Below are 17,947 nucleotides of genomic sequence, written 5' to 3'. Positions count from 1 at the left end.
ATATATCTATATAAATATCTATATATATATCTATATATATATATCTATATATATATCTATATATATATATATCTATATATATATCTATATATATATATATATATATCTATCTATCTATCTATCTATCTATCTATCTATCTATCTATCTATCTATCTATCTATCTATCTATATTTTAAAAACAAATTATTCGTATAGAAAAAAAGACAGCATGATAGATTGAACAAAACATGTGATCAATGGATTGATTGATCAATCAATCATTCATTCACTTACTCAATCATTCATATTTACAATAAATTGAATTCGACAGACGATGATGGCGCGTAAGATGTTCAAATCTTCTTGTCAACTCTCACCTGCCTCACTGTGTTTTGAAAAAAAATTGAATTGAAATAAAAAAAAATTAAATTGAAATAAAAAAAAATGAATCAATTAATCAAAAAATTAATCATTAATTAATAAAAACTAATAATTTCTTTAATTAAATGAATGACTGAATCATTGAGTGAACGAAAAAAACTGAATAGCATAGAAAATAAATTAGAAATAACGCCAACAACAACAAAAACAACAGCAGCAGCAGTAGCAATACTAACAAGCATCATTATTAGCCTGCAGGGACTTAGATATCTCGATCCTGGCGGCTGGGACTTCGAGAAAGATGCTGAACTTCAGGAGGGTCTTGTTCCTCTTCACCAGTTCCGCAATCTCCATCTCACTCTTCACTCCCAGAACTTGAGGTCTCTTGTAGGAGGAGTTGAAAAAAAAACGCCGAAGATAAAAGATCAGATGGACAGAAAACTTATTTCATTATAACCTGACCTAATTATTAATCAATAATCTGACCAGATTATTATTTGATAGCCTGACCTAATTATCAATCAGTAGCTACTTGAATATTTTTCGGTAACCTGAACGAATTATAACCTAATTAAAATTAAATTAATTAAACCATTCAGACTTCAATTACATAATCGTTACATGACCAAATCATTAATTCATCAATCAATCAATCAATCAACCAATCAATCAATCGACCAATCAATCAACTAATCAATCAATCGACCAATCAATCAACTAATCAATCAATCAATCAATCAATCGACCAATCAATCAATCAATCAATAAATCGACCAATCAATCAACTAATTGGCAAAAAAATGTATAAAGTATATGTAACAAAACCCATCAATCAATAGATGGATTAATTATAGCCCACTGACCTGGTTGGCTACTTTGAGGTCAACTATGGTCTGATGACAGTTGACCGACCTTACAAGGTCAGCAATGGTCTGGCCACTAAGGAAGTTACTTTCCACATTCAACATGGTCAATCTCCTGTTTTCTCTAATGGCCTCTGCTAATACCTAACGTAATAGTGATGATGATGATAGTAGTAGTAGTAGAAGTAGTAGTAGTAGTGGTAGTAGTACTAGTAGTAGAAGTCGTAGTAGTAGTGGTAGTAGTAGTAGTTGTAGCAGTAGTAGTATAGGTAGTATAGGAAGGTCTATCTACAATATTGTGTAATGTTGTTTACAGTCATTACCACATTATCATCAACATCTCAATCATCACCATCATCACCAACACGTCATCATCATCACCAACACGTCATCATCATCATCATCACCACCACCACCACGTCATCATCATCATCATCATCATCATCATCATCATCATCATAACCTTTGCAGGTTTGTCAGTGAGTCCAATGTTGGCCAGATGCAGCTTCTCCAGTACAGTGTTACTTTTTAGGGAATTGAAAATATCTAATAATAGCTCGTTGGGGATTTCCTGTTTGAATGTAAACAAAAACGATGATGGTGATGATGATAACGATGATAATAATAAAATTATAGTAGTAGTAGTAGTAGTCGTAATATTAGTAGTAGCAGTAGTAGCACTTCTGACCAACCATACTCAAATATAAATATAATAAAATATTCAATGAAGATACATACAAACATTCAAATACACACACACGCACAAAACACACATCCAAATACACTAATACAACAAACGTGCACACATGCAAAACAGCGAAGATACAAATAAACACACCTAAAAATACTCCAATATATACAAACCTTAATATTGTTAAGATTGAGTTCAGTGAGGGTAGCATCATTACCTATAAGCTTTCTCAAGCTCAATTCAACATCAGTGTCATTGGCTGGTTCATTTTCATACTGCTTGCAGGGCTCACACTTTGTTATTGCTGTTCCATAGTTGCAGTATTATCATTTTCATAACCATTATCATTTTCATCACCATATATATAGAATTGTATGTTATAAAGTATACACTATACATATCAATACACAGACACACACACATACACACACACACACACACACACACGCACGCAAGCAACACTTTCGTACACTAAAAAATTTTAAAAGTTCAACTCGGCTCTTCCCAGCTCTCATTAAAACTGAATTAAAAAATGTTTAATCAAATAGGATGTTTATTATAGAGAAACAACTTCAGAACTTCAACATATAACTAACAAACAAATATGTGTGTACATAAAACCCATAATTAAGTTATCAGACGCCTTATCGGAAAAAAAAGATAAAAATTTCTTTCCAATATTAATTAAAAAGTTATCAAGAACTTCTTATAAAATAATAAAACGACACTTATACATACATAAAACAACACTTACACATGCGTAATATAAACACGCACGCACGCGCACACACACGCACACACAGACAAAAATTTTAATTATGCATTCAAGTGAGCATACCAATTTGATTTTCAAAAAAATTACAAGCTGAAGACAATTACAATAGACAAACAAACCAATACACACACACACACACACACACACACACACAAACAGGCACGCCTAAAAATCACACACACACACACATACAAACAAACATACACTGCAGTCCTCCTGGGATTTCGGCTGCCTGCTTTCCGGAAACAAATGCATGGTGATACTGATTCTGATTCAACAATCCATGAAATCCCAAAACAGCTGACGATGGGATTTGGGATAAAAGATTTCAATGATTATCTATTCAAATCAGTAACTTTTAGTTATTTTCACAGATAATTAGTTATTTATCTTCAATAAATGTGTGTGTGTGTGTGTATGTATGTGTCAATTACTTATTTTCTATGTGAAATTGAAATAAAATATGAATAATTTTTAGCTAAAAACCTTGAGAATTTAATCAATGAAACCTAGAGAAGACGATGACACGTAAACTACATCATCTATCCACTCTCATTCATATATGTTACAAACATAGCTTACACGCATTTACAATTGGCATACATAGATATACTGTACGATGGTTACAAAAGTTTAAATTGAACAAAAATGAAAAGCTCTGTCTAAAACCGGGAGAAATATTTCTAACCAGCTAAATCAACCAGCTCGTCCTCAGTTGCACTCTTCAAGGCTTCGTCCCATTCCGTCTCGACGACATCGTCTAGATCTTTCCTGATCACCACTTTATCTGCTTCTTTGGGTTTCCATACTTTCCCTTAATGAATTATTCAATTTAAATTATGATTTAATTAAAATTATATTAAATAATGGCAACTTTTTACCATTTTGATTAAATTTTAATTAAAAAAAGTTTAATTTGTTGAGTATGGTTGGTTTTTTTTAGTCTTTTATATAGCTGGCTGATGAATTAAATGATTTTGAATAAACAATTTCGAGAATAAATGTTACCAAAAAGTTTAAAAAATTGTAAAAATTAACAAAGAAATATCCTAAAAATGTTAATAGCATACCACTACTTATTTATTTAAAATAGAATCATACAAATATATGTTAAATTTTATAAAAACAATAAACAAATTTATATCAAAAATCAAATCACTTAATGGATACAATACAATAATAGAGATATATCTCTAAATAAATAGTTAAAAAAATAAATTAAACATTTTTTTTTAAAAGTTATAATACCTCTGGTTTCTTTAACATAGGGTTTTGCGTCTGCCCAATCTTTCTCTTTAGCAGCTTTGGTCTCCAAATACTCCAGAAGTTTCTGCCTGTCAAACGGTCCACTGGCCTCCTTGTCTGTTTTGTAGCGACATCTATCTGATGGGGGTATGTGTGGGTCCTAGAAAATTTTGGGATACATATTTTTTAACTAGTAAATAACTAATTAATTAGGCTATACCATGTATATAAATAATATATATTCAGTGAGTGTAGTTATTATACTATAGTATACAACACAACAACACACTTATAAGTAAATAATTAATAAACTATAAATTAAATTAAAAAATCTATAAAAATCATACTTAAAATATATTTTTGATTAATTATAAATAAATACACTTAAAATGTGTAAATTTGAAAAAATAAAAAGCGCTATCTGACGTCGGAATCAACTAATTCCAGGTGCAATTCTTCCAGTTCCTCCTTGGTCAATTTGGACAGCAAATCATCAATCTCGCTCTCTTTGAAAGTCTTCACGTCTCGATTGAAAACTTCAATGGTAGACATCTTTAAAAAACTTATTAATTTAATTATTTATTAATTATTTTATTTAAAGAACTTGCAAATTTGGATTAATATTTAAAAAGCTGCCTCTAAAAAAAATATTTATGTTAATAATTTCGAAAAATACCGTCTCGGACCGAAAAAGCCAAAAGGACGATAGACGACAAAAAACCTGCAGCGCTTTATAACTTTATAATTAGTAGAAATTATTTATATGACAAAATTTTTTATTAAATGGCATAGAAAATGATTAAGATTGATCAATTATTGATACTTTAATTAAAAATATGTATGAATAGCAATGTAGTTAAGGAAAAACAGCTAAACATTGTCACGATTATGACTAAGTTGCAATGAATTCGTGTATATATACAAGTATGGGTGTATTTTTATATAGTATATAAGATGTATACCGTTTTTATTGTATATAATATACATCTAATATTTTTAGTAAAACAATGAATCAATTGATTTATATGACAAAATCAGTACTGTTACTTCGCTTCACTAAGTATGTAAGCATATACAGAGTCAATATGATCTCACTAAGATATTTATTTAAAGTTATTAATACTAAAGTTAAATGAATGTATCTTATTTATGTATCATAAATTATTGATACTAATATTTGATCACTCAAATTTTTATGTTGAAAACCAGAGTCTAAGGCAGAGCTCAAGAAATATATGAATATATGATTTTTGGTACGATATATGACGTAGTATGGCTCGCTTTTTGAAGTCATTATCTAGCGCTAATTTTTTTTGTTCGTAATGTTTAGATGTTGAATGGATGCCAACATTAAGATATGATTATATTCAACTACATGAAACAACAACAGCAACAAATAACCGTATGAAAATTATTTGCCTAAATTTACTAAGAATAAATTAATAAGTTTAGAGCGTTTTCTTCGAAAATCTGATGACCTCCTCATAAAAACTGGGTCACCGACGTTGACCTGACCTAGTTTTGTGGCAACCAAATTGATGCCGAAGCATGGGGAGTTCTTAAACTCAGGGTACATCAGTCGATATCTGTCAAAAAGTGAAAAAATAATTAACTGATCGTTAAACAATGAAAATAATTAAAAATAATTTATCGAATATTCAAGATAGTTTAAAAATTGAAAGTTAGTAAAAAAAAATTGTCTCAATTTACTGTCTTAATGTCTTTAATGGCTCATAACCAGGCAATCTTTCGCCCGTCGAAGGCTCGATGGTTGTCATCGTACATCTAACATATATGTGTGCGTGTGTTTGTGTGAAATCTAATCATGAAAAATTTTATGTGGAATTAAACTGGAATAATGAAAAGGAACATTCTAAGGCATAGCTTGCAGACTTTGAAATATCATCAACACTGACCTATCACACGGTTTCATGTTGTAAAATGTACAATCTCCTATTTTTATTTCCATCCAACCATCCTGAAAAATGAATATTTTAAAACTTTTGTTAACCACTGAATGAGGAAAATTGCGTTCATTCCCAACGCAGTTTGTCATATTTCAAATGAGTCAAATAAAACATGTTTAATTATAAATGTTGTAAAATATTTTGGAGACGTAAAATTTTTTATTAAAGTTGCTATATTTCTCGTAAAACCTGTATTATCAATATAAGGTATTAACATAAATCTAATTTAAATAGATTAATTGAAACATTAATTCCATTAAACTATCAATTATTCAACTAACAAATCACCTAATTAATTAATCAACCAACGTAAAAAAAACCTCATCAAACGCATCCATATTCGATTGAATGTGAAAATTTGGCCTGAAACACTCCATTTTTATCGAAAGAGACTCACCATCCAAATTTTCAGAAATTTCATAATTATTATTATCTTTCAAGCTTTTCTGGTAACATTTACTTTTGACGTCATCAAAAGATGCAGATGTTGTCAACAAAAACGGGTATCCGTCTTGGTATTGCACCTTGAAATTCGGTATTGGCGATATTTGTATAAAAATTCGGTACTTTTTCGGAACTTAATTTTACTATTTTAGACAAAAAACAGTTTTACCAGATTGTTATCACTATCAAATTAAATTCATTTCATTGTGTTAAGAATGAGAAAATTGTATAACATGGTAGTATAACATACAATAGAATGATATACTTTACTATCATTATAAAAATCTCCGTGTGTGGCATGTGTGTGTGTATGTGCGTGCGCGTTTGCGTGTGTGTGTACGTGCGTGTGTATGTGTCTGCGTGTGTGGATCTGTGGATGTGGACTCGCTAACTCTCACCTCATCAACATCTCTAGCGTCCTCTCTCCAGTGATCATCATCTCTTTTCAGTTTCCTCCTAGCTGTCCAACCATCCGTGAAACTTAATATCCTGTAACGTTCACCTTCAAACATTTAAATATGAATAAATATAAAAAAATTAAAAATTGCATAATTCATGTAGGTACCTTTATCTGATTGGTTGGTGTTGGGTAAATTGAAATAGTTGGTTATCCAATCGGAAGCCTCCATTCCGCAATCGTAACCGCCCACCCTGTCGTCCCATACACTAAATCATAAATTTGATTGGCTGAATTTTATTTAATTGCTTTATACTATAATTTACTGTGCTAACAAACTCACACAAATAAGCAAACAGACAAACGCGGACATACATTTTTGCTTTTATTGCCAATCAAATGCTGAAGAAATACACACACATATAATATAATATGTATACAATATGGGCTATATAAGTATAAAAGTATATAAGTAATAATAATAATAATAATATTATTATTATCATTATTAATACAAACGTAATTATGATTTCTTCACTAGCAACAACACTGCCAACTAGTGGAAGGATCAAATCGGTCATCTCCGGAGCCGATAACACTAAACTGTCCCCACGGATCAGTGACGAGATGTTGACCATCTTCGTCCTATTCCTCGCAGTCACCATTTTGTTTTTTTGGTCCACAACTATCCAGGACCTGAATTTGCATGTCAGGTCACGTGATTATTATTGTTATTATTATTGTTGTTGTTGTTGTTGCTGTTGTTATTAGTGTCGTTGTTGTTATAACTATTGATTGTCATTGCTAGTAACTGTAGGAGCACTTTGATCGGGATAATAGTTGCAAAAGACAAATAAATCAATTAAAAAAAACACACACACGTACACACAACGCACGTACACACAACACACGTACACACAACACACGTATACACAACACACGTACACACAACACACGTATACACAACACACGTACACACAAAATACCTGTCTTTAACGGTATGACCATTTTCATTTCGGATAGCCAGTCCACTATAGAGGATGTCGGCACTATCCAGACATATCCCTTTCGTTGATTTCAGAGGGTACAAGAACATTTTCTCCAAATGACCAACTTTTTCCCAGATCATTTTCCTTTTCCTACTGATGTAAGAGAGGAATACAATTTTCGAAATGAGGATCGCCGTTAGGCCTGAAAACATTTCTCCGCCAGAGGACATGATCTCCAATTTTCTTACGAAAAAAATGTAGCAAGGATGTAGTAACTGAACTTCAACGTGGTTCTACTACTAAATTACGTAATTTTCAAGAGATATTACGACGAAATTAATCACTAAATTTATTAAAATTTATTATTCTCGCGGTTTTTAAGCTCCAAATGGTAGAAGCTTTTAAATTAACCAATTATCGTAATCTATAAACTTGGACGAAGATTTAATTTTTCGTATCAAACTATCAAAAAAGTCTTCAGTTTCAAAGTCCGCGCATATAGAAAAATATAATACAACAGCTAGCACGTATAGTAGATATAGCACACAATAGCTGATCATAATATAGTTAACTATTTCACATAGTCGTAAATGTCTGTTTATACCCAGTATATGCATTGGTATACTTGATTCAAAATACAAAAATAATACCTAATTTGGTACAATTAACTAAATGCAAAATGAATTAAAATATGTATATTTATTTCATTATTTATTTCATTATTTATTTTATTTATTCATTGATTTATAACATATGTTACGAGTCTCTTGAAGGTAGAATTAAAAACCTGTGACTTATCTTAATATCTCAATGTGTTGTGTGTCTGTAGTAACATTATGTGAGGTATGTGTGTGTCTGTGTGTGTGTCTGTGTGCGTGTGTGTCTCTGTGTGTGTGTGCGTTACAACCTATAGTTTGCATGCATATATGTGGGTAGATAGATAAATTTATGTTTTTAATATTGCCTCAATGATAACCTTGGTGTATTAACTACACAGTGTAGAATAATTTAGTGTGATGTAATATTATATTGTTATTTTATTATTTATATCCTTATTATTATTTATATTGTTAATATTTATATTATTATTTTTTATATTATTATTATTGTAGATAAACTGTAGATAAACTAAAATATAATATAAATAAATGGTGATAGATTAAAATACTGTCAAGTACCTTATCGTTTATTTAATTGCAATTAAATATATTAAGTAAATATATAATTAAACGAATAGATAAATATATTTATAAATCTATATGTACATAATTACACTTATATACAGCCAAACATTTGGTTACACTCAAACTAAATTTTGCTATGCATGTGAAAACATAACAAAACAATAGCAATAAAATTAAATGCTGCTTTTTTACAGAGTTTTCTAAAAAATTTGCGTTATGTTTGATCTTTTTATACAAGTTTTATTTAATTAATATAATTTAATGTAAAATTTGTGAGAATTTATAAACATCTTTAACTTTAATTGGCTTAAATTACATTTTTTCAAATTTTAATATTCAAAAAAGCCAAATCTTGGTTTTAGCTTACTCCTCAAAACATTTTACTTTTAAACAAAATGTAATATCAGAGAAACGAGCAAAATAATCAAAGACATCTCATAATCTCATAATTCAGACACTAATTTTAGTTCATTTTTAAATCAATTAGCATTTTATTTGCCATCGTTTTATTTACTTTTATTTTTATTGAGAAGATTTGAGACTAGAAAGTTCTTTTCAACACGTAGACAAGTGTGTTGTGTGTGTTTGTGTGTGTGTGTATGTATGTGTCAAAAATTGTATAACATACATTTCAATGCATTGTATGTGTGTGTGTGTGTTTATGTATTCATTCTCCATGTATTTATGTTGTATGAGTTATAAGTGTTATAAAAGTGTTGTTATATATGTTGTTATATGTTCTTCTCAGTGTTATATATGTGTGTAATAACGTGTGCATACGTGTCCTATGTCAGGTAACACACCACACAAACACTCGCACACATGCACGCATACACACACAACATACATATCATACACATATGCATGCATATATTGATTCATATACAACACACAGACACAAATATGTCTTGAATGGAATCATGTCTTGTGGCAAAAATAAACTTGAAAAATCAAACATAGATAGAGATTAAACTAGACTATTATATATATATATACATAGTATATTCCAAAAGGTTATTTATCTAGTTTTCTAGTTTGATCCGTGTCTTTTCCACTTTTTCTCACTTTTTCTTAAAAAGTTTAAAGGAATTTTTTTTAATATTTTTTTTCATATTCTTAGAATCTTAGGTGAATTTACCTTGCAATTAATAATTTTCAAGGATTTTATTTTAGTTGAATTTGCATATTTCCATTTGTTTTTTAAGGTTTAAATGATGTTTTAAAACTTTTTTATTAGAATTATTTCATTTTTTGGTTTATGATTTCATCATTCAAATTGTTTGAAATATTTAATTTAGCCATTATTTATCAAGATTATAAAATTTTCATTTATTCAACCTTGTAAACTAGTGGACTATTTAGGAAAATAATTTTTCATTTTGATCTCCAGATCATTTCATCTCGTGTCGTACATACATGACATATAAAAATATATTTTATCTGATGAATCAATAGACTTGATTTCAGTTGTTTTGATTAACAACAAACAAATTTAATTTATCTAACTAATTAATTCAAATTAACTTTTAGACAGCAGACAAAATGAAGCAAGCCGTACTTAAAATTCTTCTTATTTCTCTCTGCCTAATCCTCCAAAATGTCAGGTGCGACATGTACGCGGCGATCTCTGAAATGGAAAAAATTCTAAAGGTTGAGAATGAGGTGGCCCGTGATTTAAGGGAATATGTGCAGAATGAAGAAGGCAGGCTGGAGCTTTTGAAAGGGTCCGTAGGTTTGCCTAATTCTGTAGAAAATTTGTTTTCCAGTTTTAGTTGGTTTTAGTTTGTCTTTACTAGATATTTAAAGTTAATTTTTATTTTAGAAATTTGCTATTCAGACAAATCATAATACTATGAACAATATAAATTAATCAGTTTTTGAAAGAATTTACTTCACTTAACCAGAATTTATTTAACATTATTACATGGTGATGCCCTTTCATTATAAAAATGCTATTTAAGTACATATGCGGCCCTTCAATGGTAAAAAGTTTTCAATGCGGCCCTCACAGCGAAAAGTTTGCCCACCCATGATCTAATATAAACTTATAAAAAAATATAAAATTCATCAAATTGTTTTCATTTTCATTAACATCTATCATTTTTAATATGCATAGAAATTGTTTTAGTGTGCCAGAGTCTGATTTTTTCAAAAAAAAAAATAATAACTTTAGTTTAGCAGACGAGTTCGAGGAGCATAGTAGGAAGGCCCTGGCGAACCCTGAGGGCCACCTCAGCAACCCCCTCAATGCCTACCTATTAATTAAGAGGTTCACCTCTGAATGGCAGTACGTGTTGGAAGAGAAGATTAAGAAGAGTTTCGCTGATGGTATCGTTTTTGTTTTTCTTTGCGCGTTTTTTTGGTTCAGTGGATGCATGGATGGATGAAAAGATAAATGAGTGAATGGATAGATGGATGAATTAATGAATTAATGAGTTAATTAACAAACGAATGATTTTTCATTCTATTATCTGACTGATAAACTGTTAAACCAAAAATTTTTAACTTTTGCTTGATTTTTTTTATTACTGGCTATTTAAACGCACACGTGGGCACACACACACACACACTCACACACACACAAATATCCACACACACACACACAAATTCACACACACATATTCACACACACACAAATCCACACACACACACAAATTCACACACACAAATCCACACACACATACACACACACACACGCACGGTTAATTTTTCCAGATTTCCTTCGAAGGTTAGACGAGAAGACGGCAAATTTTCCGACCAGTGAAGACCTACATGGGGCCATCAATGCCCTCATGAGGTTGCAGGATGTGTATGACCTGTCCACTAGCGAACTGGCCGACAATGGCATTGATGGCACTCCTGGAGCTTCTAAGTTGTCTTGTATGCCTGTTTATTTGTTTGTTTGTGTGTGCGTATGTTTGTTTGTTTGTTTGTCTGTTTATTTGTTTGCTTCTTGATTTTGCATAATTTTTTCACTAGCGCCCATTCTTATTGGTGGTATATCGTTTCCTTGATATTAATTAGTGTTTAAAACTGCACACACACGCACACATCTAAGCACACACATATTTTCACACACACACACACACACACATGCACACACACTACCCAGCAACACTCCGCACAACAAACAGTTGAAGATTGCAAACTCCTCGGCTTGTCAGCCTACGAGAAGAAAGATTTCTATCACACGATACTCTGGATGACTGAGGCGATGAGGCAGCTAATCAAATCACCCCTAGAGGAACCGAAATTTCAAATTCAGAGAATCGATATTCTGGATTATTTGGCCTTTTCTTACTATCAGGTTGGTCATTCGGTCTTCTAGCGAGTTGATTGTTTCAAACTGCACAAAGGCACATATCTAAACATCTAAGCACACACTTATTTTCACGCACACACACACACACACACAATTATTGTTGGGAAAATTTTTATCCTTTTCAAATTTTGCAATCAATCAATCACACACACTCACACATGCACACACACTAGCCACGATTGACTGATTGATTGATTGATTGGTTGGTTGGTTGGTTGGTTGGCTGGTTGGTTGGTTGGTTGGTTGGTTGGTTGATTGACTGACTGACTGACTGACTGACTGACTGACTGACTGACTGACTGACTGACTGACTGACTGACTGACTGACTGACTGACTGACTGACTGACTGACTGACTGACTGACTGACTGACTGACTGACTGACTGACTGACTGACTGACTGACTGACTGACTGACTGACTGACTGACTGACTGACTGACTGACTGACTGACTGACTGACTGACTGACTGACTGACTGACTGACTGACTGACTGACTGACTGACTGATTGATTGATTGATTGATTACCCAAAATGCAGCAAGGTAACATTAAGAAGGCCATCAATTTGACACTGGATTATTTACAATTAGGTAGAGCGTTTTGTTGTTTTTGCTTCGTTAATAATAATAAAAATAAAACAATATCAACAACACCAATAACAACAACAACAACAACAACAGCAACAACAACAACAATAATAATAATAATAATAATGATGAATAAACATAACGAAGATTAAAAACAAATTTTCTCCCCAAACTGCAGACCCAAGCAACACCAGAATCCAGTCGAACCTGCGCCACTATCAGCAACTTCTGGAGCAGCATCGAGACCTGTTATCGTCATCATCGTCATCAGGAGGGCCGGTCGCCGATTATGATGATGATTACAATCCGAGACCACACACAGACAACCGGATTCGATCTGATGAGTTCTACAACTACGAAAGACTCTGCAGAGGAGAAAAAATTATGGTTGGAAAAATTTTTTATCCTTTTTTACATTTTGCGATCCATCAATCAATCCAATCTATCAATCCAATCAATCAATCCAATCAATCAATCAATCAATCCAATCAATCAATCAATCAATCCAATCAATCAATTGGCTGCTCGGTCAATCAATCGTCCAATCAGCTATTAAAAAAACTACCCTACCAATTAACCTCTAGTTAGCCAACCAACCAATAGGAAACAAGTACCTCTTGACCTGTCAAATAAAAGGTCATAACTCCTCCTTATATTCTGACTAACCAACTAACGAATCGGCTTGCTAATCAATCACCAACCAATCAGTCAATCGCCCAACCAATCAACTAGCTCTTCAATCAATTAGCTCTTCAATCAACTAATCACCCACCTAACCAAATCCGCCAGCCAATAGAGAACGAGCACCTTTTGACGTGCCAGCTGAAAAGTCACCACCCCGCCCTATATTTGAGGCCGGCCAAAGAGGAGCAAGTGAACTATGACCCGCCGATGTTCATGTACCATGACCTCCTGGTTGACGATCAGATGGAAACTATTAAGAGATTAGGAAGACCACGGGTGGGTTTTTTTGGGGGTTTTGGCGTGTGTGGTGTATTTTTTGGTGTTTAAGGTGTGTTGGGTGTATTATTCTTTAGTATGCGCTGACGCATCATGTTTGTTATTGTTGTTTGTGTCATCTCATCTGTCTCCTTTGAATTCCGATGTATTTAATTTATAAGAATTTTTCATGTTTTTTTTTACGATGATTTCATGTATGGTGGATAAATTTAGATGAATGAGTTAGTGAATGAATAAACGAACGAACGACCGAACTAACGAACTAACGAACGAGTAAATGGATAAGTGAACGTATGAATGAACGAACGAACGAACGAACGAATGAATGAACGAATTAATAACAGCTCTACAGATCGGTCGTATTTCAGAAAGAAGGAATGGAGAGTCCCGACTTCACAGCACAAGATTACAGGATTAGTAAAACGTAATAAAAATATTCTTAGTAGTGTAGTGACGAAGGTGCCTGGTTCTGCTCAGGCTTGCTGTGACCGCGTTCGAATGCAAAGAGATCTCTCTTTATCACATGCACTGTGTGTTTTCTGTTGTTGTTCTTCTCGATGCCTTTGTGATATACTGACGAGAGGATTGACGCAGAAGTGTAAAGAACTGTAAAGAAATTGTAAAGAAATTGTAAAAATGTTTTTTTAAATCAGCGGTTGGATCAGTGACAAAGAACATCCACATGTCTTAGGCTTCAGTACCATTGCTTCTGCCATTGCAAACCTTACACTCGATTATGCTGAAGAGTTGCAGGTTTTTTGGTGGTGTGTTTGGCGTTTTGTGTGCGTGTCTGTCTGTGTGTTTGTGTGCGTGTTTGTGTGTGCGTGTGTGTGTGCGTGTGTGCGTAGGCTGTGCTTTGTGGTATTTTGTATTCACAATTTATTTCACAGGTGTTGAACTATGGTATTGGTGGTCACTATGAGCCTCATTTTGATTACTCTTCGGTCAGTTTAGTCTTCCATTATTATTATTATTATTAACAGGGTTTAAAGTGGTTCAGAAGACTATGGTCTGTGTAAGAACCACTACATTGCATTGTATTTTAAGGTATTTCAAGGTATTATTTTGTATTTTTGTGTTTTAAGATGAGTTGTGCTCTGTATTTGGTTACTCTGATGAGTTTTGTTTTCATTTCATGTCAATCAATTTTTTTCTAGAACCCTGAGCCAAGCGAGTTTGAAAAAGTGCGAGGAAACAGAATTGCTACCTTCCTATGTTATGTAAGTTGCGGTGATTGATTGACTGATTGATTGACTGATTGATTGACTAATTGGTTGGTTGATTGATTGATTTATTGACAGATGAGTGACATAAAGATAGGGGGTTCAACGGTGTTCCCTCAAGTTGGGGTTAAATTTACCCCGAAGAAGGGCAGTTGCGCTCTGTGGTACAACCTCCACAAAAGTGGTGTTGGTGATCGACTGACCAGTCACGCCGCATGTCCGGTGTTGTCCGGTATTAAGTGGGGTGGGTATTTTTCGTTGTGTGTGTGTGCGCGTGTGTGCGCGTGTGTGCGCGTGTGTCTGTGTATGTGTATTTTTTGTTGCTTAGTGTTGTTCTTGCTGTACTGGTATGGTATTTTTGTATTTTGTATTGTTCCGAAAGTTTGCATTCATTTTAACATAATCATATTCACACAAGCACAGATGTTCACACGCACATGCACACACACGCACGCACACACACACGCACAAACACATACAGCTACAAACAAGTGGTTCAGAGAAAGAGGTCAAGAGTTCATTCGGCCCTGTACACTCTCTCCTATGGACTGATGATGACGAAGAGGATGACGATGATGATAATGATTACACTATTGATGAGGATGATGACGATGATGTTGATGATGATAATGATATCGGTGATGATGATGGTGATGGTGAAGTATTATAAAAATGTTTATAATTATTTTCAGATTCTCATACTCTACTCACTCAATCATTCACTCATCACTCATTCACTCATCACTCACCCACTCACTCAATCATTCGCTCACTCACTCACTCACTCACTCACTCACTCACTCACTCACTCACTCACTCACTCACTCACTCACTCACTCGTAAAATTTACTCCTTATCGATCTGTCGTTGTTAATGAAAGTTCAGTGTGTTTTTTTCTTCCTTTTCTTTCTTATAGTTAATGATAGTGGTGATAACAACAACAACAACAACAATAATAATAGTAATATAATGTTAATGTTAATATTATTATTATTGTTGTTGTTATCGTTTTGTTATTGATGTTTAAGTAAATGTTTTTAATGTTTTTTTTTCATTAATTATGTAAAATTATGAAATTATTTATATATATATATATATATATATAGAGAGAGAGAGAGAGAGAAGGAGAGAGAGAGAGAGAGAGAAAGAAAGAGATCATATCAATTTTTATCAACTCCTTTTTTTTCAGATAAAGTTTTACAGTGCGCCTCTTACCTTTTCAATTGTATTTTCGTTAAAAAAATAGTTGACTTAATTAACTTTTTAATAACCCAATTAATGATTTAATTAATTGACTGATTAGATTGCTAATTAGTCTATTAGTTAGATGATTCTTGGAATTAATATTCGTTATTTTAGTTAGACTTAATTGACTCTGACAAAATCTACGACCTGATATTAATATAAAAATATTCTGTCCAATCAATTTACAATCGGTTAATTAGTTATTTAACTAGTTAATTGATTGACTAATTGGTTGATTGACTAATTAATCTATATTCATTTTTGAACCTATGAATATTTATAGACATGCCAAATACATTTTTTTCGTGTTCGAATCATGATCATTTTGCTTTTTTTATTTTTCAACTTGAATGAAACGAGCAGGTTTATGTTAATAAAAATAAAATTCTTTAAAACGAGTCCGTTTTTTTTCTAAATATTTCTGGATTTGTCTTGATTCTCACGATCTTTCATTCATTAACTCATTTATATGTTCGTTCGTTCATTCATTCATTCGTTCATTCATTCGTTCGTTCATTCATTCAATGTCGATACGAAGAAATGACTTTATCCTGGCTCACTCATTTATTCATTGGTTATTGATCTCCGTGTAGTTTCTACTTTCTTTTATTTTCTTCTTACATTCTTTTTGGTTTATTCTTTTTTCTTTCTTTTCAATCGTTCACTCATTCATTCAGTTATCAATTCATTTAATCATTTCTACTTTCATTTATTCAGCTTCATTTATTCAGCTTCATTCATTCAGCTTCATTCATCATTCATTCATTCATTCATTCATTCCTTCATTCATTCATTCATTCATTCCTTCATTCTACTATTTGTTTGTTTGTTTGTTGACTAGACAATTAATTAAACAATTGATTAATTAATTAACTTCTCAATTCATTCATTCATTCGTTCATTCCAATCATTCATTCATCCATTCATTCGTTCATTTTTTTAAAATTAATTCATCTGCTCATTACTTCATTCATTCATTCATTCATTCATTCATTCATTCATTCATTCATTCATTCATCTATTCATCAGTCCATCCGATATAATTTTTTCAATCATTCCGTGTTTTCCTGTACACAATAATGATTTATTTATTCGGTTTTATGCACTTTGCAGTGTGCATGCCAACTCTACTACTACTACTACTGCTACTACTACTACTGCTACTACCATTACTACTGCTGCTGCTGCTGCTACTACCATTACTACTACTGCTGCTGCTGCTGCTACTACAATTAAAAATGATAATTAATGATGTTCCCTGATATTATTATTAAGAAACATCACCATATTTTACAACTATTGGGGTTTACACATTTCAAAAATATGCAATAAAAAATGAGAGAGAGAGAAAGAGAGAATATACATAAATATGCGTGCGTGTGTGCTTGCCTATGTTATTATAAGGCTAGGTGATTTTAATTAACGCTTCAAACGAATTAGTACAAATTTTTCAAATAAATTCCATATCGGCACGCTCAAATAAAGCACACACACACGCGCACCAAACACACTCGTACACACCACACACACACGTATATGCTTATACCACACATATATAATTAACTGTGGTGTATATTTATGTATTACATGAGATCATGCAATTAATTGGAATGATGTATGTATGTGTGTTAATACTTACCTATACATGCTTCATCTATTTCTATCTACTCCATTATGTCCAAATACATATTTAG

General features: G+C 32.4%; 3 protein-coding genes across 3 annotated transcripts; 1 reads left to right on the top strand and 2 right to left on the bottom strand.

The window, feature by feature from the left end:
* Nucleotides 1-160: 160 nt before the first annotated feature.
* On the bottom strand, nucleotides 161-4,539 carry HELRODRAFT_105912 (hypothetical protein). The gene is made up of 9 exons (XM_009017025.1): nucleotides 4,362-4,539; nucleotides 3,939-4,095; nucleotides 3,379-3,504; nucleotides 2,895-2,990; nucleotides 2,089-2,219; nucleotides 1,688-1,795; nucleotides 1,225-1,368; nucleotides 598-745; nucleotides 161-365 (listed from the first exon to the last, which is right to left on the bottom strand). Exons 1-9 carry the CDS (start codon nucleotides 4,485-4,487, stop codon nucleotides 334-336), a joined length of 1,068 nt encoding a protein of 355 aa, XP_009015273.1. The 5' UTR covers nucleotides 4,488-4,539; the 3' UTR covers nucleotides 161-333.
* Nucleotides 4,540-5,284: 745 nt separating this feature from the next.
* On the bottom strand, nucleotides 5,285-7,944 carry HELRODRAFT_105910 (hypothetical protein; the record flags this gene model as incomplete). Its single annotated transcript, XM_009017024.1, has 8 exons — nucleotides 5,285-5,519; nucleotides 5,644-5,720; nucleotides 5,852-5,913; nucleotides 6,223-6,426; nucleotides 6,745-6,853; nucleotides 6,917-7,012; nucleotides 7,263-7,439; nucleotides 7,730-7,944. 8 exons carry the CDS (start codon nucleotides 7,942-7,944, stop codon nucleotides 5,347-5,349), a joined length of 1,113 nt encoding a protein of 370 aa, XP_009015272.1. The 3' UTR covers nucleotides 5,285-5,346.
* Nucleotides 7,945-10,524: 2,580 nt separating this feature from the next.
* Nucleotides 10,525-16,650, top strand: HELRODRAFT_93842 (hypothetical protein; the record flags this gene model as incomplete). Its single annotated transcript, XM_009017023.1, has 14 exons — nucleotides 10,525-10,640; nucleotides 11,090-11,244; nucleotides 11,632-11,796; nucleotides 12,051-12,223; nucleotides 12,777-12,828; nucleotides 13,004-13,212; nucleotides 13,615-13,785; nucleotides 14,130-14,209; nucleotides 14,439-14,538; nucleotides 14,676-14,729; nucleotides 14,943-15,005; nucleotides 15,087-15,252; nucleotides 15,490-15,717; nucleotides 15,748-16,650. 13 exons carry the CDS (start codon nucleotides 10,528-10,530, stop codon nucleotides 15,558-15,560), a joined length of 1,572 nt encoding a protein of 523 aa, XP_009015271.1. The 3' UTR covers nucleotides 15,561-15,717; nucleotides 15,748-16,650.
* Between the last annotated feature and the right edge of the window lie 1,297 nt (nucleotides 16,651-17,947).

This window comes from Helobdella robusta (assembly GCF_000326865.2).
Source record: "Helobdella robusta unplaced genomic scaffold HELROscaffold_2, whole genome shotgun sequence".
In the NCBI taxonomy this organism is placed as follows: domain Eukaryota; kingdom Metazoa; phylum Annelida; class Clitellata; order Rhynchobdellida; family Glossiphoniidae; genus Helobdella; species Helobdella robusta.
The sequence above is the reverse complement of the archived record's forward strand: the minus strand, read 5'-3'. Positions and strand labels throughout refer to the sequence as shown.

Coding starts and splice junctions, on each gene's coding strand:
- HELRODRAFT_105912 (XM_009017025.1), bottom strand. CDS start 4,487: ATGTCTACCATTGAAGTTTTCAATCGAGACGTGAAGACTTTCAAAGAG. Junction 3,505..3,938: donor CTATGTTAAAGAAACCAGAG/GTATTATAACTT, acceptor TAATTCATTAAG/GGAAAGTATGGAAACCCAAA. Junction 2,991..3,378: donor CGAGCTGGTTGATTTAGCTG/GTTAGAAATATT, acceptor TCCCATCGTCAG/CTGTTTTGGGATTTCATGGA.